General features: G+C 44.7%; 4 protein-coding genes across 10 annotated transcripts; 2 read left to right on the top strand and 2 right to left on the bottom strand.

The window, feature by feature from the left end:
• Positions 1 to 3229: 3229 nt before the first annotated feature.
• Positions 3230 to 5305, bottom strand: LOC123474062. Of its 2 annotated transcripts, none has more exons than XM_045175884.1 (3): positions 4323 to 5305; positions 4156 to 4239; positions 3230 to 4100 (listed from the first exon to the last, which is right to left on the bottom strand). In XM_045175884.1, the coding sequence occupies exons 2-3, from the start codon at positions 4204 to 4206 to the stop codon at positions 3387 to 3389; spliced, it is 765 nt and encodes a 254-aa protein (XP_045031819.1). In that variant the 5' UTR covers positions 4207 to 4239; positions 4323 to 5305; the 3' UTR covers positions 3230 to 3386. The 2 variants fall into 2 exon arrangements, with proteins under 2 accessions (XP_045031819.1, XP_045031821.1); XM_045175886.1 differs by having other exon boundaries at positions 4156 to 4408; positions 4470 to 5305.
• A 369-nt stretch (positions 5306 to 5674) lies between these two features.
• LOC123474063 (E3 ubiquitin-protein ligase MIB2-like) lies at positions 5675 to 6439 on the top strand. The gene is made up of 4 exons (XM_045175887.1): positions 5675 to 5815; positions 5903 to 6057; positions 6129 to 6231; positions 6301 to 6439. Exons 1-4 carry the CDS (start codon positions 5675 to 5677, stop codon positions 6322 to 6324), a joined length of 423 nt encoding a protein of 140 aa, XP_045031822.1. The 3' UTR covers positions 6325 to 6439.
• Positions 6440 to 18536: 12097 nt separating this feature from the next.
• On the bottom strand, positions 18537 to 20257 carry LOC123474004. Of its 4 annotated transcripts, none has more exons than XR_006648622.1 (5): positions 20098 to 20257; positions 19902 to 20030; positions 19688 to 19759; positions 19389 to 19522; positions 18537 to 19324 (listed from the first exon to the last, which is right to left on the bottom strand). XR_006648622.1 is itself a non-coding variant. In XM_045175783.1 (5 exons), the coding sequence occupies exons 2-5, from the start codon at positions 19866 to 19868 to the stop codon at positions 19154 to 19156; spliced, it is 435 nt and encodes a 144-aa protein (XP_045031718.1). In that variant the 5' UTR covers positions 19869 to 20030; positions 20098 to 20257; the 3' UTR covers positions 18537 to 19153. The 4 variants fall into 4 exon arrangements, 2 of the variants coding, with proteins under 2 accessions (XP_045031718.1, XP_045031717.1); XM_045175783.1 differs by having other exon boundaries at positions 19811 to 20030; XR_006648620.1 differs by having other exon boundaries at positions 19389 to 19759.
• A 167-nt stretch (positions 20258 to 20424) lies between these two features.
• Positions 20425 to 22386, top strand: LOC116936234 (zinc finger RNA-binding protein). 3 transcript variants are annotated; one of them, XM_045175781.1, is made up of 8 exons: positions 20876 to 20988; positions 21082 to 21111; positions 21175 to 21282; positions 21360 to 21516; positions 21595 to 21675; positions 21738 to 21845; positions 21918 to 22216; positions 22287 to 22386. In XM_045175781.1, exons 3-7 carry the CDS (start codon positions 21266 to 21268, stop codon positions 22200 to 22202), a joined length of 648 nt encoding a protein of 215 aa, XP_045031716.1. In that variant the 5' UTR covers positions 20876 to 20988; positions 21082 to 21111; positions 21175 to 21265; the 3' UTR covers positions 22203 to 22216; positions 22287 to 22386. The 3 variants fall into 3 exon arrangements, 1 of the variants encoding a protein (XP_045031716.1); XR_006648618.1 differs by lacking the exons at positions 21738 to 21845; positions 21918 to 22216; positions 22287 to 22386 and adding an exon at positions 20425 to 20650 and having other exon boundaries at positions 20744 to 20988; positions 21595 to 21637; XR_006648619.1 differs by lacking the exons at positions 21738 to 21845; positions 21918 to 22216; positions 22287 to 22386 and adding an exon at positions 20430 to 20650 and having other exon boundaries at positions 20744 to 20988; positions 21175 to 21261; positions 21595 to 21637.
• Positions 22387 to 22512: the final 126 nt, after the last annotated feature.

Below are 22512 nucleotides of genomic sequence, written 5' to 3'. Positions count from 1 at the left end.
ATTTTAGCAAACGATCTTTTTGTTAGCACTTTTACTTTTGCGGCTGCATCTACGATTACGTCAGACTTGAAATAGAAGCAATCTGTGCTGGTATTCCACCTCACTCCTAGTACCTTTTGTGGGTCTAAATTAAGACACGAGTACGAATCGGATGAGTCGTCTGTCAAATTGCTCTGTTGTAGATACTCTCGCAGCTGCGGGTCGTTAGTTACCCATTTTCTCAATTCCATCTTTGCGTCTGAAAAAAGTTTGAGTACCGTACCGATTATGGTCTTTGCTGCTTCTAATGTAGGCGCATTTGACAAGTAGTCGTCTACATATAGATGCTGTAACATTTGGCGACTGCTTACTGCTAGTTCGCCTTTGTATGACTCGAGGTGTTTCTTTAGGACGGTCCTGAGCACTGCCGGGCTACATGTTAGCCCAAATGGTAGTCTATTCCATTTGTAGGTCTGCAGCGTTCCTGGGACGTTTTCGTCTTCTAAAAGGAACCTTAACGCTTCCGCGTCCTCGTTTAGCAATTTTACCATTAAAAATGCTTGTCGGATATCAGCTGTCCAGGCAATTGGATTTAGCTTAAACGTCAGGATAACATCAAGAATGTCAGGATTCAGATTGGGTCCTTCTTCGAGACAGTCGTTGGCGCTGAATCCTGTTTTCGGCTTCGCAGAACCATTGAAAACAGGTTTCACTTTGCTGGTGATTTTGTCTTTACGGACAACTGGGTGATGGGGTAGAATCGTGTAGATACCCTTAAAATTGGTGTCTGCTTTAGAGATGAATCTAAGTTCTTTCAGTTTTCTGAACTCAGCTTCGTATGAAGTCTTCATCTCGTTATCCTTCTCCATCCTTTTCATCAGCGCTCTTGCCTGACCTTCTGCCATGGCGTCATTCTTGCTCACTCTTTGTTTGTTTTCATTCCATGGGAGCGGTGCGACATAATGTCCATCTTCGTCTTGTTTGATGGAGTCTGTATAAGATTTCCAGCGATCCGAAAGTGGCAAATTTTCTAGTGGATCTAGACTTTCTAATTTCCACCACTTCGCAAAATCAATTTCATCGTTTCTGTTCGAATTCGGGCCTTGCATTGGGTATTGTGGTGTTCCTTCTTTTGCCTTTAGGAGGAAGCCGATCGCCGTAGTGGTTGAAATCGCAACTGTCTCATCCGGCCCAAGTAGTAACCAACCCAATTTGCTTTCGATGGCTCTAATTCCAGTCTTCGAAACGATCTGTTTTGAGCCTAGTACCTTCCAGACTTGATTGGCTCCAATCAAAATGTCTATTTGGCAAGGTCCTGCTGTCCCGCTCAAAATTCTATCATCATCCAACTTGTAACCTTGGTTCCAGAGTTCACTGACGAATTCGGTCTTTGTCGATCCAGCAACCTTTCCTATTTCGGGTTGCTCAATCGCCTCTAAATCAATTGATTCGGCATCCGGAATTATCCCGCGTAGTCGTAACTTTCTTACACTTCGTTCCTTTTCTGGGTGTAGATGACCCACTGCCTGAAGTTTCAATTTGATTTTTCCCACTTCCTGAAGTCCTAGAGTTTGAGCGAGTTCGCTTCGAATCAGTGTTGCATTCGATCCTTGATCAATGTACGCTATAGCTTTGTGCCAACCGTTTGGCCCTTCCACTATAACAGTTGCTGTTTGGACGTACACGCCACCGAATAGGCGTGCTTCTATTGAGAGTGGAGCGTCATCTGCTGCCTTTAACATTGGGGACGCTGCTACCGTAGCCGTCACTGTTTTCGCCCGAACTGTCTGATTACAGACGGCTGTATGGTGACCCTTGCCACATTTGGCGCAATTGCTTGTCTTCCAACAGGCTCTCACTTGGTGACTCTGTCCGAGGCACCTCCAACACCTTTTCTCCTTCCGAACTTGCACTAGTTTCTTCTCCATTGCGACTTCGCATTTGTACGTGGGGTGTTTGTCTTTGCAGAACAAACATGGTCTTTTTATTGTTGTTGAGGTCTTCTCTTTTCGATCTTTCGGATGTATTGTTGCAGTTCCTGTCACTGCTAATTCCGCTGCCGTTGGTGTGGATGCAAATGTAACTCGATTTGCTTTTTCAGTAGCCTCTTGCTTAGGTTTTTTCTTCTCGTTCTTTTTAGTCGAGAACGCATATTCCCAATCTTCTGCTACACTGTCGATGAAGGTAAAGAGATCTTTTAACGTTTTACGGGATCTTCTTGTTTCCCCATGCCATCTTGAAACTAATTCAAGAGGTAGTTTTCTTGTAATTATCTCTGAAATTGCTTCATTTTGTGCAGAATTCTTTTCTAAGTCGCCAAGATTTAAGGCGTGACCCATTGCTCTGTCGTGCAACTTCCTCATTGCCTTGTAGTCTTCTACTCGATCTACCCTAGGCAATTCCGTATTTGCGATGTAGTGGTCTGCTCTTGCTGATCTCGGCCTGTTGTATTTCCCATTTAAAATGTCGATTGCCTTGGTGTAATTTTCTTCTGTTAAGTCCAGGTATGAAATTGCACCAGCAGCGTCTTCGCTCATGTGCATCTTCAATCTGCTGAATTTTTCGATGGGTCGTAGTGATGGATTTTCGTGGATAAGTGTTCGAAAAATCGCCCACCAATCTCTCCATTTGTTTGAATCCCCTTCAAATCTGGCTAATTCAATTCTTGGTAGCAGATGAGCAATGCTCATGATGTTTTGCTGTTGTTGCAGTGCAACTGTATTGGCTGCTTGTACACCCGTTGCTTGCGCAACGTTTCCTGCTGTTGCCGGAGTTTTCTCCTTTCCATCCGAATTTTCCGAATGTTCAGAGGGGTCTTTTTCCGAAGGTGCAGTTGGCCTTCTTCTTTTCCAATCGATAACCATTCTATGATGACGGTCTACAAACTCTTGGTGTTTGTCGACATATCTTGCTTGCATCTCGGCGTCTAGTTGGGGTATGACATTTCTATGATGCTTAAGAAGCCTTAGCGCTCTGTCATCAGCTAGTTCGTAAGCTGTTTCTGCTTCTTCCAACAAATTGTCTCTGCAAGCTTCATCATAACTTTTCAAATTCTTGTGTAATTCCCTTTCCAATGTCTCTATTGTTAAGAGTGTTAAAGTCTGCGCCTGTTGCTTTTTGTTTGCGGTCGCCATTGTTTGGAATTACACTGATTTCAGTAATCTACGAATTTGAGAATCGATCTTGAGGAAAAGGAAATTAAAGTTGTTCAAGACAGTATTTTAAATTTTGAGAAAGCAACAAGAAAATATGCTTGTTGAAAACCAGTCTATTGGCGTATTCGTCGAGTTACAAACGTAAAAATTTGTTTGTTACCACTAGATGGCTAAGATCTTAGTTTAACATAACAAGAAGGGAACTTAAAACAAAAAATGAAGCCTCTTCTTGAGCGAATTCGCTGAGGGTTTTCAAAATTCTCGTTCGTTGATGGACAAGATGAATTCCTCAGATGTGGTCGAACCGCTTTCTTCACTTTCTCCTTTCACTGTTTCCTCTACTTCACTTTCTTCTTGAATGACAGTCTCAGAATCGTTTGTTCTGATCGAAAAATTCGATTCCACTTCAGTGATGTCTTCTGTACCTTCTGCACCGACTTCTTGTTCAATAACCTCAGCCTCTCTTCTTCTTTCGTTTTCGAGAAGGCTGCGAACGACCACGTTTCTGGTTGCTACAGATGTTGACTGCTCTGCAACGGTAGATTTACCACGCGACCTCGGATGGCTTCTAGGTCCTTGGTACCCGTAAAATCTTGCAATCGGAGTGCTTCCGTAGTCTGGTGCACGTGGTGTTGGGTGCTGGAGCACAGCTGGCAAGGGAATCTCTGGATGAATTTGTTCTCTTGGCGTTGGCTCACAAGTCGGTAATCCTCTCAGGAAGTTTAGGTATCTTGCATAATCAGCGTTCACTCTGATGTTGGTGATGGCAACAGCTTCGTCACGGGGAAGATACTTGATTGCAATGCTATAGAAACCTTCTTCGTATTCACCTAGTTTTGCATCAATTGTTACACCGTGGGGCAATGGCCTGTATTCAGGTTCTACAGGTTCGGTGAGACTTGGGCCAAATTCACCAAATTTGATGCGAGCATGATATACCCCAAGTCTTCTGATTCTGTTGAGATACTGTTTGCAGAAGGATTAACACACTAACTTAGAACTATCTTGTAACTTAGATTACATTGATACGCTGAGATGCTTCATGACTAATTGGAGTTTTTCTCGGGTACATCCCCGGAGTGGCTGAATTCAGCTTTTAGACTAACTTCTTTCAAAAAGGGAGTGATAGTTAGGACGACAATACTTAAATAAGTGTAAATTATCAAGTATATTAAAACTAATGCTTACGGAAAGTGCTCAACACTCTTTCTTTGACACGACTGTAGCGTGGCTTGACCTATTAGCAGTGTTACTTAATCGAGTTGTACAGAATTCTGTTTAAAAACTAGTTAGTTTCGAAGGACCATTGACAATAATTACTTTTACTGATAATACCTGATAAGTAATTATTGATTTGAAGACACTTGACTCAGGTAAATTGTTGCTGATTCTCTAGCTTTTATTCAGATTCTGACACAACTTATAATGGCATCTGCTCTACCTTGTTGAACAATTGCGAAGAAAAACATTAACCGAGATCGGCCACCAAGAAGACGCTGAGCACAGCACCCCTGGCGGCCTTACACATACTATAAATCAAAAATAGTGGGCTTGCGAACTAGTCGGCCCGACCTAGTTAATTGTCCGTCAGGTGGCGGGTCGTGATCCGCAACAGGTATATTTTCTCTCTCTTTTTTCTTTTTATTCAAGACTGTTTGAAACGTACATTCACAACCATGATTGTTTCAATCAGTCTTATTTTCCTTCTTCTCTTCTGAAATGAAACGAACATGGGTAACCATGTTTGTTTCAGTCAGATTAGTTTGTTTTACTGTGTAATGAAATGAAACGAACATGGGTAACCATGTTTGTTTCAGTCAGTTTTATTTACTGCATTTTTGTAATACTTTTTACAAACATGGGTAACCATGTTCGTTTCAGTCACTTATATCACATATTCTCTTCTGAAATGAAACGAACATGGGTAACCATGTTTGTTTCAGTCACTTATATCACATATTGTCTTCTGAAATGAAATGAACATGGGTAACCATGTTTGTTTCAGTCAGTTTTATGTGACATATTCCCTTCTGAAATGAAACGAACATGGGTAACCATGTTGGTTTCAGTCAGATTTGTTTCCCTTATTCACTTGTGAACTAAAACAAATATGGTTTCCCATGTTTGTTTCAGTGAACATAATGTTTAAAATGTCCTATTATTTGCATAGGACCACTAGGGGGAAATTATTCTCACCTAATCGGACGATGGAAACTTCAGTAGCATGTGCTTCAACGAGAATTGATTGCTACCAACCGCAAAGGATATCGCATTCGATAGAACAAAGTAATGCATTCGATTGGTCAGCCGACGTTTAATCCTTCGCTTTACAATTCATGGTCGGCCCATGACAGTACGAGTAACAGGTAAAAATGTATGTCATTTTAACACCTGACGATGTCTCATTTCGATGTTTTAATTTTTTTTGTTGTTGTTCTAAAAGGATGGTGGAGAAGGAAAGATGTTCAGGGTTGTTGATTTGCGTGGTTGGGATAATGAATCTGGCCGCAGCATCCCGATAGAGAAATCAGCACGAAGTTATGGAACTGCTCATAAAAAAAGGAGCCGTCATTGATAGTACGAATCGCGGACGCTGCACACCTTTGCATGTCGCTGTCAATAAGCAGTTTCCTGCTTGTGTTCAGATGCTCCTCAAATACGGATGGGACGTCAATGTTCAAGTACGAATTTCAAAGTCATGCATGAATCATCGCTGATAATGACACGATAATAGAAGTTATCTTCATACTGCTTTGAAACTGAACTAGGACTCGTACGGAGACACGGCCCTGCACGATGCAATCGGCAAGGAAAATGCGGATATTATAGAAGCTTTAGCTTCGGCATCAGCTGTCGATTTTACACTGAGGAACACGCGGGGTTTCAATGTTCTTCATCACGCCGCTCTCAAAGGGAATTATTTGTAAGCATGGAGTAATGGAACGACATTCGTTTAACACCACCAGTTAAACCAATCTTGTGGTGTTTTCTTAGCGCGGCGGAGCGCATTTTGATGCGCAGTCGACAGCTGGTGGATGTGAAAAAGGATGACGGATTCGTAGCCCTTCATTTAGCTAGTTTGAATGGCCATGTTCAGGTGTGCTTATTTATTATCAGGCATTCCCTCTGAGCTCTTTTAAAGTGTTTACACGTAATCTTTTTTTAGATGGCCTTTCCCCGATTAAAATGAATCGGGGCCGAACCTACGAGTGAGACAAAAATTACCAGTAAAGGAGGATCGCCCGAACAATCGTTGCCACCTTCCGTCGGCATTGAATGCATCGTCTGCTGTGAAAATCCGCCGGATGTGCGTTTTGAACCTTGTGGCCATGTCGTCACCTGTTCCAAATGTGCCCAACGGATGAAAAAATGTTTACATTGTTCTCAAATCTAATTCCGGTTAGTAAGAATCGTTTCTAATGTTTTCTTCAGACTCAAGTTCACACCTGTAACTCATGTTCAATTGTGTTTCATTTCAGCGTTGTGCTTTCTTTCAGACGGCACCCCGATATCAAGCCAATCGTCTCAACAGCCCAGCCAAGATCGCTTAAAATATTTGGAATCTCGTAGCGCTGAAATAGAAGAGGCTTATACATGTTCCATTTGTATGGAACGCCGAAGGAATGTGGTAATATTGTAGCGTTCACGCATCGTTGTAAGAGAACTCTCGCCATCCGTTATAACTGTAACGGATAGACAAACGACCGACGGAAGTGTCATTCGAGTGTCATCCGATTGCTGATGCATTTGGATTCATCGACTGACCCTTTCCCACGCCTGTAAGACTATAAATGGGACTGTAGTGTAGACCTTTGGGGCCAGTAGTTAGATAGAACAGTTACGTTTACTTTGTGTAGTGCTTAAGTGTTGAAGTGATTGAATACACCTTATTGATCCACCGAACCCATCGGCGATAACTCGTTACATGGTGGAGATGCAGGGTAGACCTTCCTGGTAAAATAAGGTAAGATCATTGTGCTTGATTCTGAGTTGTTAGGGGACGAAGTGAGAGAGTAAGAAACTAGGAGGCAGGTGCTGTTGAGAGGTCCTTGGAAGGTGTGACCAGCGGGTATTGGTACCTTAAATTGCTTGGGTATAGGACCACAGGCCTGGCCGAGCTTCTTATTCGTTTGAACGTCCACAACTTGGGTAAGAGAGCAGATCTTGTCTTGTTTTACGCGGGTTAAAATAGGTCTACCGGGGGGTTCGTCGATCCTGAATGATCGGGTGTAGATGAGTACTGGTCCACTGCGGCAAAGTAAACGGTTAAGGAGGATTGCAGCGTCACCCGAGGGTGAAGTAAGGGAACGTAGGGGGCCAACGTAACGGAAGCTCAAACGGAAGTTACGACCAAAGTTTGTGTTAGTACTGGGACGCAAACCTCTCTAGCGATTAGTCAACCCGCCCCGAGCCTCGGAGCTGAATCAGGGAATCTGGTTGGGAGTTCTGGAGAGAGGTCGAATCGGGGGTGCAATTATCGGAAGTTCTTGCTACAGCGGAGACCGAGAGACAGCGGTCTAGGAGAACGGACGGTCGTAGATCCAGACGACTCAGGAGAAGAGGCGGGCGCAAGGGAGCGATCCGCTACCTATCCACCCCTGCCAGGAAGTAGGGCCGAGAGTAGGCTTAACTTGGTGGAAGCGGGGATAGAAGGGGCCTATTACACGGAGTCACTGCAGTGGGATTCCGGCGACCTACGAGAGGACGCGGTAGAGCTCAGAGCGACTTCCGAGCCGGAAGAGGGGACCAGTCAGGAGGGGTCGGATTGGCACGGTTGGAGAAGCCAACCCATATCCTCGAGAGAGTCATCACTTGCGAGTGAGTCGGTAGACGAAGAGGAGCTTGCGAGTGAGTCGGTAGACGAAGAGGAGCTTGCGAGTGAGTCGTCAGGCAGTTCAGCCGGTTCTCGGGCCGCGTCACCAGTAGTCATGGCCCAACGACCACCTGCCCCCCAATTGAAGTACCGGGCTCCTCCGATCTTCTACGGGAGGAAGGATGAGGATGCAGTGGATTGGCTAGAGCGTTATGAGAGTACGGCTCTCTATAACCGTTGGGGAGCAGCTGAAATGGCCGAGAATTTTGGGATGCAGCTGGATGGAGCAGCTAGGAAATGGTTTCTCTGCTTGGGAGCGCCGGCGGTGTGGCGGGATACACCGGCAGTGGTAGCAGCACCGGGGGTGGTGGCTGTGCCTGGGGTGGACGGACTACGAACGAGATTTCTTCGCGCCTTTCAGCCACAACATTATGGCCGCTATCAAGAGGCAAAGTTACGACAGCGGAAGCAGGGGATAGACGAATCAGGGGTAGAATACTTCTACGACGTCATTGATTTGTGTCGGAGGGTAGACCCAGGGATGTTGGAAGAGGCAAAAGTGGATTATCTGTTTCGTGGTTTGAAGCCTACCCTTGTCGAGAAGATCTGGGTGACTAGCCCGAGAACTACGGCGGAGTTCTTGACTGCGGTGCAGCTGCACACGGAAGCGTCGGAGTTAGCTATTCGACCAGAATGGGCTGTGAGCATGTTAGGACCAATGAAGGGGTTACCTCCTCCAAAGGAGGAAGCTGGGACCGAATTGAGAGACCTGGTGTTAGAATTGAAAGCTGAGATCGCCGAGTTAAAGCGCGTGTCAAAATCTCCCAGGCCGGAGGGCGGACGGGGAAACTCGGGGCGACCTCAAAATAATGTGTCGTTCGCATCTCGGACTTCGGATGGGAAGCCTATCTGTCATAATTGTTCCAAAGCGGGGCACATTGCTCGTTTCTGTAGAGCGGAGAAGGGCCAAGACCAGAAAAGTACGGCCCCGAAAGAAGAGGGGAAGGGCGGTCAGCGGAGTGATCGTCGAGACGAGGGAGAAAACAGATGGAAAAACGATCGGCGCAAGGAAGATGGAAAGGCCTGGCAGGCTAGGCGACGGGATTCCGAAGAAGATGACCGGAATACCGTGGGCATGGTGTCGGCCGACGAAGACGACTCAGGAGAGACGGCTGTACTGCTTATCGACTCTTCCCGCCTGATAACTGAAGAGGTAGTGTGCCGAGGAATAAGGATCAAGGCCGTGATTGACACCGGAGCGGTGGTGTCGGTGGAGTCTCCGAGCTTGCAAGAGAAATTAGGAGCTCGTCGATTGGGATGGGACGGACCGTCTGTAGTCATGGTAAACGGCCAGAGAGCTCCCCCGCTAGGAGCCCTCGAGCTAGAAATCGAGCATAGAGGAATGAAGGCCAGTGGAAAAGTAATTCTATTGGAAATGAGAGGGATCGAGTTACTGCTCGGTAACGATTTTTTGAGCCAGTTCAAGCGGCTCCAAATAAATTACGTCCCAAATGGCGCTGAATTATTGCTCGGAGAGTTACCCGTGAACGTAATCGAAGAACAGGAGACCGTGAAAGCACCTAGATTGGTCACGAAGACGGGTAGAATGCTTCCGCCCAGAGCCATTGTTCCGGTGGAGATAGAAACCACGACTCTCAATGAAGCAACGTGGATGATTGAACCTTCGGAACATCTGGCTCAAACCAAGGGGCTGACGGCGGGTAAAGTGCTGGTGTCTTCGGATCAACCGTTAGGACAAGTGTTGATGGTTAATTTAACCAATCGGCGCGCCTATCTAAGAGAGGGAACCGTTTTGGGGCAGATGGAGGCTGTGGAACCCTCCATTGTCGCAGTGGATGAGGGGGAAACGCCAGATTCACTGGGCGACGATGTTGGGGAGGACTCAGCTGAGTCCATAAGCGACTCAGACTCTGTGCCGAGAATGACCTCTATTCCGAGTCAAGCTTTTCGGGCTCAAGTAGCATCGACGCTTCCCCCTGCTGATGTGGAGAAGATGGTTGAGCTACTCGAGGAATTTGACACTAGTTTTGTGTTGAAGGAGGGAGAGCTGGGGGTGTGCAAGATTGCTGAGCATCGCATAAATACTGGTACTGCTACACCGGTACATCAGTCTCCCTACAAGAGTGCTTGGAAAGAGAGGGCTATTGTGCAGAAACAAGTGGACGAAATGCTGAGCAGAAGTGTAATTGAGCGTTCAACTAGCCCGTGGGCATCACCTGTGGTCTTAGTGAAGAAAAAGGATGGAAGTTGGCGTTTTTGTGTGGACTATTGCCGCCTCAACGCCATATCCGTAAAAGATGTTTACCCGTTGCCGAGGATCGAAGAGACGCTGTCTCGGATGGGGAACGCTAGCATCTTCTCGACGCTGGATCTGGAGAGTGGGTACTGGCAGGTACCACTAAACGAAGAGGATAAAGTCAAGACGGCGTTTGTCACCCCCGACGGACTTTATCAGTTTCTTGTTATGCCCTTCGGGTTGGCCTCCGCACCGGGGACGTTCCAACGCATGATGGATTTGGTTTTAACCGGGCTGAGATGGACGATTTGCCTCGTTTACCTGGACGACATCATCATCTACGCGGCTGACGCGGAGGAACACTTGGTGCGAGTGCGACAAGTGTTGACCGCCCTGCGGAAGGCCGGGTTGAAAATTAAGTTGGTGAAGTGTCAGTTTGGGGCCAGCGAAGTAAAGGCTTTAGGCCACGTCATTAGTGGGGATGGAGTTAGGCCTGACCCAGAAAAACTTAATGCGGTCGCAAACTTCCCTTCTCCGTCGACCCTGTGTAAGCCAAGTGAACAGTTGAAGTGCGTACGTAGCTTTGTGGGGCTTTGCTCGTATTATCGCCGGTTCATTCCTCAGTTTGCACACACAGCCAAACCCCTGACGGACATGTTTAAAAAAGGTGGTTGCTTCGTGTGGGAAGAGTCTCAAGAAGTCAGCTTTGAGCTGATGAAGCAGGCGCTAGTGAGTGCGGCCACTTTGGCCTATCCCGATTTTACAAGGCCGTTCGAGATACACCCTGACGCCTGTGACTACGGTTTAGGAGCGGTTTTACTACAACGCGTAAATAACATTGAGAGGCCCCTGGCCTACGCGAGTCGCCTCTTGTCTTCAAGTGAGTCAAATTACTCGATCACGGAGAAAGAGTGTCTCGCTTTGGTTTGGGCCGTGAAGAAGTTTCGGTCTTACATATGGGGAATGGATACTTTGGTGGTGACTGATCATCACGCTCTGTGTTGGCTACTCACCAAGAAGGATCTAGCCGGACGTTTAGCTCGCTGGAGTCTACAGCTACAGGAATTCCTACTACGGATCATACACCGAAATGGAAGACTTCATACGGATGCAGATGCGTTTTCCCGCTATCCGGTCGACGCACCACAGGAGCTCGACGAACAGCTGTATTGTACTCTAGCTGCCTTCAGTATTGACACTGAAAGTAAGAGTGAGTTTCAGCAAGCGCAGCAAGTGGAGTGGGACCAAGTCTTCGCGGGTCTGGAGAAAGGAAGAAAATACAGCCAGTATCGCCTTAAGGACGGTTTGCTGTTCCAGACCAAGGTCGTTGACGACGGCCTCCTACTAAGGCTATGTGTGCCTCAATCCTTTAAAAACGAGGTAATGCGCTCTTGCCATCATGACATTACCGCCGGCCACCTAGGTGTCACTCGTACTCTTGACAAAGTGAGGGGTAGATACTACTGGTGGGCCTTGGCCGAGGATGTGCGTAATTTTGTGCGGGCGTGTCGGGAGTGCCAGTCCCGAAAACCAGTCTACCAGCGACCAGCGGGGTTTATGGAAATTCAAAGAAGTGAACGTCCATTCGAGAGACTGGGAATGGATATTCTGGGGCCTTTTCCACTGTCCAAGAGTGGGAATAAAAGTATTGTGGTAGCCGTAGATTACGTCACCAAGTGGGCGGAGACTCGAGCTCTACCTTCAGCAGATGCGTCGGAGGTAGCAGATTTCTTGGTGAAATTTGTGTTGTTAAGACATGGAGCTCCACGCCAGTTGACGACCGACCAGGGACGTTGCTTCACCGCTGAGGTAACTCAAAAGGTGTTGCAGGCCCTGGAGACGAACCATCGTACGACAACGGCTTATCGTCCCCAGGCAAATGGTTTGGTGGAAAGGTTGAACCACACCCTAGCTGACATGCTGTCCATGTATGTTAGCTCCGACCATAAGGATTGGGACGAGTCGTTACCTTTCGTAACGTTCGCTTACAACACCAGCCGTCATGAAAGTACGGGACGAACTCCATTCTACCTGGTGTACGGAAGAGAAGCTGTTCTCCCCATCGATGGCGCTCTGAACGCGGATCCGAATTTGGTACCTCCACCTAACCGGGATCCGTCCGAATGGGCGGTGGAACGTCTTCAACAGGCCCGGTTGGAAGTGCAGGCTCGCGCTGCTGCTGTGCAGCGGAAGCAGAAAAAAGTTTACGACGAGGGCCGGAGGGAGGCGACGACATATCTACCTGGAGAAGAGGTACTGATCTACAAGCCTATCAGAAAGGTAGGGAAATCTGAGAAGCTTTTGCATCGTTGGTTGGGACCGTACACGGTCGTACGACAGACCACTCCTAGTAATTACGAGCTGCGGCTGGGACGAACGGTTAAAACTGAAATCGTTCATGTGGAACGTATGAAACCGTTCGTCGATTGCGTTAGCATTCCGCCGCCGGAGCGAGAAGCTGCCGTTGGGAACTCATCAGGAGTCCGTGGACCTGAACCGAGAGGAGTAAACCGGAACTCTCCGGCTGACCCTCCAGCTGCACGTGATGGGCCGTCACATGCTACAGCCATCGCGCCCGAAGGCGTCGGCCTTCGACGCTCTACGAGAATACGGGCACCGAGGAAAACATTCTTACTTGCTTTCCCGTTGATGTTTTTGCTTACCGTAATGTCTGGTCCGGGTCCGGTAGCTGCCAGCGAGATCGTCGCCTATCAAGGTGTGATCTTCAAGTCGGAAGGAGACTTAGCCTTTTCCGACTCGGAGTGGGTCGTAGTGACAGATTTTACGTTTGATCCAGTGGACCAAGTGGTAAAATCGTTATACGAGTGGTTAGACATTCGAGTGAATGCCATGTCCGATCACTACGCCGGAGTTAAATCACAGTTTAAACAGGCATTGCAACAACATGTGAAAGAACGGGCACAAGAAGAATTGTTGAAATTGCGGAAGGTTCATCAGCGCTGGAATGAACTAAAAACGGCCGTCGGTGTGCAAGACTCCAGAGTGAAACGTGGCCTAGTGGATGGAGGAGGTCGACTTCTTAACTGGCTTTTCGGGGTCTCTACCCAAGAAGATCTCGAACACGTGAACGGCCGGATCAATAAGCTTTCGACGGAGACAACATCCATTGTGCATGCCCTGGAAGTTCATGCTTCTCTCATTAACGAGACGCTGTGGGAGACTAAGGCAAGTGGCGACGCCGTAGCCGAGCTACAGATTGCTTTTGCAAAAATTGAACGAGAGGCCTGGAAAATGGACAACAAAATGGACGTGGTGGTGAAAGAGATCGAAAGGCAATGGATTGCTACCACGAAAGTTGGAGATGCGTTCCGTCAAATTGGGTCCGCCGTGGGATGGATCGAAGAGGTGTTGGATAACTTTGCCGTTGGATTGGCTGTTATGGCTATGGAACGTCTACCAGCTACCCTTTTTCCCCCGCTGCAAGTTCAAGCCGCCCTGAAAGAAATTAAATCTGTGCTCCCGTCAGGATGGTCCTTGAGTCCATCCATCCAGAAGGGTGATGTCTGGAAAGTGTACACTGAAGCTAAAGTAGTCGTGGCTGCGGTTAATAATGGTCTTAGAATTTTTATTCATTTACCTGTTTTTGAGTTTCCTTTTCGTTTTACACTCTATAAAGTAATCAGTTTGCCGCGCCCTATAGAAAATGCCACACAAGGTGCACAATTTTATCCTCTTCCACCATTTCTTGCCGTAGCAACTGATAGACAAGCCTTTGTAGAGTTATCAGCAGACGATGCATTTCGTTGTTTAATGTCACCGGCTTTAATTTGTCCGATAAGTAGCGCTATTAATCGGAAACACAGGGAACCCGGGTGTGCAATGTCTTTGTTTGTTAAGGACGAGGCCCGTAGTCGCACCCAGTGCACGACTCATGTGTCACCTTGGCTTGGCCAACAAACTGTATATCTAGGCCATAGGAGGTGGGGTTATTCAACTACTGAAGATACAACAATAACAATAACTTGCCCGCAAAGTCGTGAAAAGGTTAACACTTTAATTAGAAGAAAACCTTTTGATGTCTTTGAAGTTCCAATGTCGTGTACTGCACACCTGGATAATTGGATTTTTCAGGCAAGCTTCAGGAAGAATGTCAAGTATACACTGAACAACGCGTCACTGCCGTCACTCACTGAGCTTGAAAAAGTAGGGCAAGTTTTGAAAGCGCCTGAGGCTAGTGAGACTATACTAGAAAGGGAGGGGGGACAAGAACCCAGAAAAGCCAGCCGATACTGACGCGCCGTGCGATGATTCAAGGTCGCGTAGCCCTCATGGGGGAACATCTGCGTATCATTGAGGAAGAAGAGAAAGCTAGACGGGGCGCGGGGCAACCCGAAACAGTTCGGTACCCGTTCGAATTGGTAGCAGTTATAGCGATTTTATTCTTTGGTTTGGGAGCAAGTCTGTTCGTTTATTTACGTCAAACCGGGGCAACCATAAAAGCCTTGACTCAACGCATAGTCGAATTGGAAGGTCGATTGACTATTCATGAGGCCGAGGTGGAAGAGCGTTTATAACCGTTACCCGACCCGTTGTATTTGTTTTTGTTTCTCTCTCTCTCTCTCCCCTATTCTGTAAGGAATTATTCGAATTGCTGAAATTATTTTGGTGTTTCTTGTGTAACTTTTCTTTTTCTTCTCAATAGCTATTTGTAGCTGTTATTTTGTTTCATGCTTGTTTTATTGGTAATTTGATTTTTTTTAAATGTTTTGCATTAATGTCCATTGGTTCTACCAATAACCCTTCTAGCATTTGTTGTGACTTTGTTTACATTGAATTTTGCATTCATTTGTTTTCACTAACTTTTGGCTAAAAATTGTTTCTTTGCACTGATTTTTTTTTTGGCCGAAAATTGCTCGTGTCTCTTATGTTTTGGGGTTTATGTTTATTTTTCTCCTTGTTTTTCGTCGTAATAGTGCGATCGGGACGAGTCGCAGGCTGAAGGGGGGGATGTAGCGTTCACGCATCGTTGTAAGAGAACTCTCGCCATCCGTTATAACTGTAACGGATAGACAAACGACCGACGGAAGTGTCATTCGAGTGTCATCCGATTGCTGATGCATTTGGATTCATCGACTGACCCTTTCCCACGCCTGTAAGACTATAAATGGGACTGTAGTGTAGACCTTTGGGGCCAGTAGTTAGATAGAACAGTTACGTTTACTTTGTGTAGTGCTTAAGTGTTGAAGTGATTGAATACACCTTATTGATCCACCGAACCCATCGGCGATAACTCGTTACAATATAAAACATGATGTCCAATTTTTTTTTGCATCACTTAAAGTTTATACAATTGTAGGCTTTCCTATGCGGCCATGGTGCGTGTGACAGCTGTTCGCTCAACTTTCGCCATATGTGCCGAAAGTTGATCGCACGTAAAATCAATCTGTATTGAACAAAAGGAGCATGCGAACAATGTTAAAGAAGGGGTTGGTTCAGCTGTTTGTTCCAAGCGAAAGGAAGTAAGCAGCGCTTTGCTGCTACCGTTTCCAGTTCAAATAGAATATACTTGGAAAGTCATATTTCAAAACTGCTAGAACGGGACCTCAGACTATGCATTGTTTGGCCCATTCTATCCGCACCTCATTTTTGTGTAAATTTTATTCTGGTAGAATTCAATGTGAAGTTTTTGTCTGTCTTGGATTTAGCATGATGATTATGTCTAGTTATACTGGATATATTGTTTGTGCCTTTAAAACGTTTGCAAAAAGAATGTTCTTAGATCTGACACCATGTGTTACTGCATTGATTAAAGATCCTTGAATAACTCACTACAAAAACTGGTTGAAATTTTAAACCTAATCACGGCCTGGATACAAGTGGTTTAGTTACCGTCATATCACCTGTCTCTTTGGGCTTTGCATTATGAGGTTGTTAAAAAATTACGCGATTTCTTTCAGTTTCTAACCTTTTAATGGAGAAAATAACCAAAACGGACGCTTTTGTGTTGAAGACATCCCTCAGTAGAAATGCTTTTGTATTCCGAGATAAAAGAGTGGCGAGTATGCCTCGCGCTCTAAAAGATGAAGTGTTAAAATAAACACCACACGATAGAGGACAAGATCCTCTAACTGAAACTGTGTGTGGTTCAAAGGTTTCACATGGAGGTTGGAAAATTAAAATTGGGTAAAATAAGAATCACTACTTAAGGCAAGAAGAGCTTGGAAGTTTCTGTTTATACAATCTATGAACACGGCTACTCGTTGGTATGGTGTTTGAAGATTCGTTAATGAAGTAATAACCATTATTATAAATACATGTAGAAAAAAAATTAATGAACAATTACAATAGTAACGAAACATGTATAGCTTCATTAAAAATACTATTAGCTGGGAAAGGGACATACGAATGGGGGAGGAGGGGGGTTGGGGGATGTAGTAAGATTGTAACCGAAAACCCACCCATCCCCACCCTGTTTCTAAAGGCAAAGCAAACGTTTTGGAAACGACTGCGCTTGGGGTTGAACCTTCAACTCTTCTGTTAGTTTGTGAAGTGTAAGCGTCAGCTCATTTAGTGTTTCCAGCAACGAAGATGCCTCGCAATCACCAAGTTCAAGAAGGATACCACCAAGTTCAAGATGGATTCGAGGATTTCGAAGTGGAAGCTGTGCTGAATCAAAGGTAATTGAAACTTTATTTTGTTTCTTTTTTATGTTAAATTAACTCACTTAATTGTATTTTTATTCTTTTCCTTTTCCCGTTTTAGGATGGTGCGGTCGGGATCTGGACGTTCTAAAGTCCAATATTTACTCAAATACGTTGGGTATGCAGAGGCGGAGTGGACGGACTATGCGAATTGCGGAAATTGTCGGTCTCTGACCAGGAAATTCCTGCGCAACGGAGGGTAAGTGTTTTTTTGTATTCATTTTTTTTTGTATTCAATTAATTTATTTAATCTGTTTGTTTCAGAGCTGTAACCGTCTACGAGGCCGGACCTGCCGGTGATCGGGGTGAGGTAGTTCTGGACGGGGAAGCCTCGCTCTATTGCGAGGCTTTCCTGGCCAGTGAAGCCTCGTCCTCGGGCATGGGCAATCCGGCCGAGGAAGGTGGGCAGCCAACCGACGAGTTCACCGTGGAGCCACCGGCCATTGAGGAACCCGTTCCCGTGGATCTACCCGTCTCCGTGGAGTTACCCGTCCCCCTGGAGCTACCCGCCCATGTGGAGGTACCTTGCCCCGTGGCTCAACCCGCTTCCGTGGCCCAACCCGATATCGTGGCGCAACCTGCTCTCGTGTCCCAATTCGCTCTCGTGGTTCAACCCGCTTCTGTGGCCCACCCCGTTCGTGTGACCCAACCCGCTCCCGTGGTCCAACCAGCTTCTGTGGCTCAAGGTGCCGTAGCGGTAAGTAATTGTATTGTAATTTTTTATTATTAATTTAAGTAAAACTTTTTTTTTAAACTTAAAACAGGCTTTGGGGTTGATGTACGAGGGTTTTCGGTTGCTCGGTCCTCTTTTGGGGCACTTGGGAAACCAAGGGCCTAGTCAGCAGGAAGTGCAACCGAAACAGAAAGTAAAGCGTCGAAGGAGCGACCTTAATAAAATGAAAACCAGAAAGTGTAATAAGGTAAGTCCATGTTTTATGAATGTTAATTTATTGTTATTTATTTTGGGTTATTTTCTAGTGTCAACAGAAGGGGCACTACCAAAGGGACTGCCCAATTTAAATGATCTTTTTCGGTTTTTTTTGTTTTTTATTTTTTTTTAACGTGGAACTTGTATGGTTTTTGAAATTGCAATAAATAACGAAGTTTGTCGAAATAGGTGTTTTATATTTTATTTTACATTGAGTGGTTTTTTTGCCTTTTTGTTTGAGTCAGTCTTTTGGAATTGCGTCAGTCGTACGTGTGCAAGATTGGAAAAAGCAGAAGGGACACAGTATACATTGCGTGTTACTCAAGTTTGTTTTTGGAGGATTTACATTTCTACTGATTTTTCTGCGTAAGTAATTGTGTTGAAATGATTGGTATTGTTTTGTCAGATTATTCAGTATTCTATTACTCTGCTATTACCATGGTGTAAAAGGGAGGTGTACCAACTCTTCAGTTAAGAAGGGTATCTCAGCTGAAGCCTCTTCGTGGTACAAGGTTATCTATCGCCAGAGACGCCTGGTGGCCGATCTTGAACTAAATGAAAAACCCGTTTGAAAAATATTCTAACCCCAAAACAGTGGATCCATCCCTATCGGCATTCGCTACGGCCTATGGCAAGAAGATGGCATTTCAAAATTAATGTTATTATCTTTCTTGTTTGGAAAAAAAAATATTTCAAGTACTGTATGATCACACTCAATATTTAAAAAGAAATTAAAAGATAGTTTAAGTATTACTTTGTATTAAATTTCTTGTATGGGCATTTTTGGCCAGTTTGAAACTCGCCTGGACTGTTGTTTGTTCTTTGGACAATAAAACATCTTTCAAACGTTTAGATTCAAAATAATATCTCACTTTTACATACTCCATTATTAAAGTTCCCATATTACAATGGCGATGAGTATCACAAAAAAGGGGCAGTACATTGGTTAATTTAACTTTTGCTATACACTCTTGGAATGTATCAGTGATATAAATATGATTAAGTGACTTAAAGTGGTTTGAGACAACTTTTTCAATTGCGCACAAAGTTTGGTACATTGACAGGGTGACAAACACCAGTCCACCTTTGGTTCGAGCTCTCGTGTATGCATCTGCGTCAAAATCACTTGGTAGATCTGCTTCTTTGGTAATTACGGTCTGTCTGCATGCCTCACACTCGAAAAGGTTTTCTCTCGTTTTCACCATGTAACCTGCTACATCGTATATGAGAAAGTTACCGATTCTATCTTCTTTGGACAAGGGCAACTCGTTCACGTAACGCTTTCCCAGCTCTTCCATTAAATCATCTTTCATTGCTACCCTTAAATCAGTAGCAGCCTTAGCATTGTCGGGGAATTTTTTAATGACACTCCTTAAAATCGACGAGCACCCTAATATGGTCATCATTTTCTACATTTGCGTTCCGCAATAGTATCTTCGCGGGTGTGTACAATGACATCATCCTGATAATATGTAGAAAACTTGCAGCCGTTGGATGTGTATCGACTGAACGTATGCGCCCAAAAGTCATCTATAGGCAAAAAAGGATAGTTCATTAAACGATTATTTGCATTTTTTTTTTTACAAATATATACCTCTAAGGCGTCTTGGTTCCATTTTGCTGTCAGTACGAAATCGTATTTCTCTAAAGGGTTTTTTGGATTCAATAACTCTTCTGTCAAGTCAATGGTGCTACGGATAGACAAGCGCCAGCCATCTAGAGTCGTATCTGACGCAAATGCGGCCATTATTGGACGTTTTCCAGGATTGCGATGGCACTCCTCAGTTAACTCTATTATTTTTAGCATGTCTTCGAGTACAGATTTTTTCCCCTTTGTTACCTTTCCCTCCATTTCGACTAAATTATTCCAGTTGTTCCCATTAATTGACTCACCCTTGTGTCGTCCATTCATAATGTCAAATGTGTCATTAATAAGCTTTGTAAGCTTTTCTGTAGCTTCCGATCCTAATAAAATAATGAGTTAGATTTATAAATTTGGAAGATTTAATAAGGTACCATTGAATAAATGCGCTGTTTTTCTGTCTTCTCTTAAAAATTTTAAAGCCATGGCCATATGTTTGGAGTACAGCTATGTGGCCAAGCTTACCGTCATTCTCTGCCAGGTTGATGGCCAAATGTGAGCAAGTTTTAACTTGGGAACCAATTTCAAACCAAGCAACCTTTGATGCTCAAATACTCTCTGATAGAACATGTGGTAGACAGTGTGCCCGGCAAACTGAGAAACATAAAAAGGAAAGTATTAGTCTCCATTTGCTTAAGTATACTTTAAGCACATTTACAACCTGAGCAATTTTTTGAAGCACAATTTATTCACCATTTTTGGAAAGACGCTATCAAGGCGTCAACCAAACGACGCCATTAATGTGTTCAAACTTTCAGTACGACTAATGGAAAACCGTTGACGACTGATCCGAAGGTAACATTTGCTCACAAGCTCAAGAGATGGCGTTTACTATAGAGAACCTAGCAATGCCTACTGGTACCACAAAGAGGCTTCACAAGAGATACCCTTCTTAACTGAAGAGTTGGTACACCTCCCTTTTACACCATGCTATTACTCTGGTTTTGTCTTGACGTTGAACATTCTCTGTTGGAAAAAATGTTTTTGGCAACGTTGTTTGACTTTCACAAAACTGAAAACGTCCACTCAGATGTTAAGAAGCTAGTGCTAGTGCTTCACCTGCCTTGTCAGAGAATCCGCAAATGATATTTTATTCGTTTTAATGATGATTTGTCATTTGCATTTGCTTGGGTGTTGTTTTGTTCATTTGCTTTTGGTGGATGGCGTCAACTATGATGCAACTACTCGGCAAAGAGGTTGATACCTCTGCATAGGTATTAATGTCATATCGTTACGTGGTTTGCTTAAAACTAGGAAGGCTAAATTTGTAGGTCGTTGTTGTTTATAGAATTTGTTGTTTTTTGTAGAAAAACCTACCATACAAATGGGTTCTAACAAAGAAGTTCCTGCATGTAAAGAAATGGTACTAGTGAGGGGTTTTGGGCCATTCGGTGTTCACAAAATCAACTCCAGCATGGAAACTGTGAAGTTATTACCCAGTCTAGATTTAGAACGAGAGCTCGGAATCCAATTAGTTACGAAAGAGATACCAGTTGAATACGGTTACGTGAAAACTCAGATTCCTCAGTTATGGGAATTGTATAAACCAAAGGTATTTTAACTATGGGTGCTACAGTAAAGCTTTTTCAAAAGCTAGATATTAAGTTTGAATAGTTATTGTTGATCTATGATTCAATTATTACAGCTGGCTGTTTGTGTTGGAGTCTCAGGAATGGTACAGGAATTAACTTTGGAGACGCAAGCTTTCAGTAAAGGATACTGTTCTTTGGATATTCAGGGCTGTGTGCCAGAAGGTGGTGTTTGTGTTGAAGGTTGCCCAGATCAACTAGAATCTGCCATTGATATGAGAAAAATTGGTCAAAATGTGAATGACTCCTGCTGTGATGTAGTTTCATATATTTCAACTGACCCAGGGCGTTACCTTTGTGATTTTGTATTTTATTGATCCCTTCTTGTTGACAGAACTAGAGCTGCCTTTGAAACAAATCTGGTCACGGTGGCGGACAAGGTGGACCGAAAACCCGTGGTCGTTACTTCGCCGGTGGTTTCAACCAGCGTTGGACCAGCAGTACGACTCAACAACTCCATTACTGTGAAGTTTGCAAAATTTCTTGTGCAAGTAAGCAATAACACTAACCACGTGGTTTCGTACGCAAAGAGACGTGTAATTTACGTTTTATTTTCTTTTTTCTCCAAGGTCCTCAGACTTACAAAGACCATTTGGATGGTGAAAAGCAGAAGAAAAAAGAAGGCATCCGTCTGTACTGGCCTCCTTATGGTGCGTTATTAATGTTTTGCGTGTGCATTTATATGTATATTAACCGATATCGGTCAGTTTAGGTTCCCACTCCGAGGACTGGAGCTGGCTTGCACTGTGAACTTTGCAATGTGGCGTGCACTTCTGCAGATGCCTATGCAGCGCACATTCGTGGAACAAAACATCAAAAGGTTTGAATCCGATACAAGTGATCAGGTGGCTATTCCGAATGGGGCTGAAACTTAACTTTTCCTCTCATGTAGGTCGTTAAATTACACACGAAACTAGGCAAACCAATCCTTCCACCAGAACCACAGTTGATTCATTCGAAAGCGGTTGGCGCAACTGGAACCGCACCGGCTACACCAGTTACACCAGTTACTACAACTACTATAGCTACTACAGCCACAATGGTCAGCGCGGTGATCACTACGCTTGCTGTTACAACTATATCCGCCGCAACGGCCACTCCCATTACACCTACGGTACCTGCACCTACATCCTACATGTACAACAGCATTCATCAAAGTAGTGGCTGCAACGCCTAAAATAAATTTTCTGGGTACAAACTGCTCATTCCGTGATTGCTTATTGTTACGTATACTCATTTGACGCTGTTGTTGTGGTTGCAGGTGGAAACTATTTAAATACTCATGTTGGATCAAAATCTAACGGATCTGAAAGTGAGGCTGCGCTCGTTACGACAACGACAGTGCAAGCTAGCCAGATAATCAAAAAGAGGAAGTCCCAATGACAGCTGCTGTTGCTACTGAAACGCCACAAGCAGTGGTTGCACAGTGGGAGGAGGAAAAGGTGATTCAACCCGTTGGTCAAGATTACGTTGAAGAATTACGTGGC

The sequence above is a fragment of the Daphnia magna genome, linkage group LG7 (assembly GCF_020631705.1).
Source record: "Daphnia magna isolate NIES linkage group LG7, ASM2063170v1.1, whole genome shotgun sequence".
Lineage (NCBI taxonomy): Eukaryota > Metazoa > Arthropoda > Branchiopoda > Diplostraca > Daphniidae > Daphnia > Daphnia magna.
This window is presented reverse-complemented; position numbering and strand designations above follow the sequence as displayed.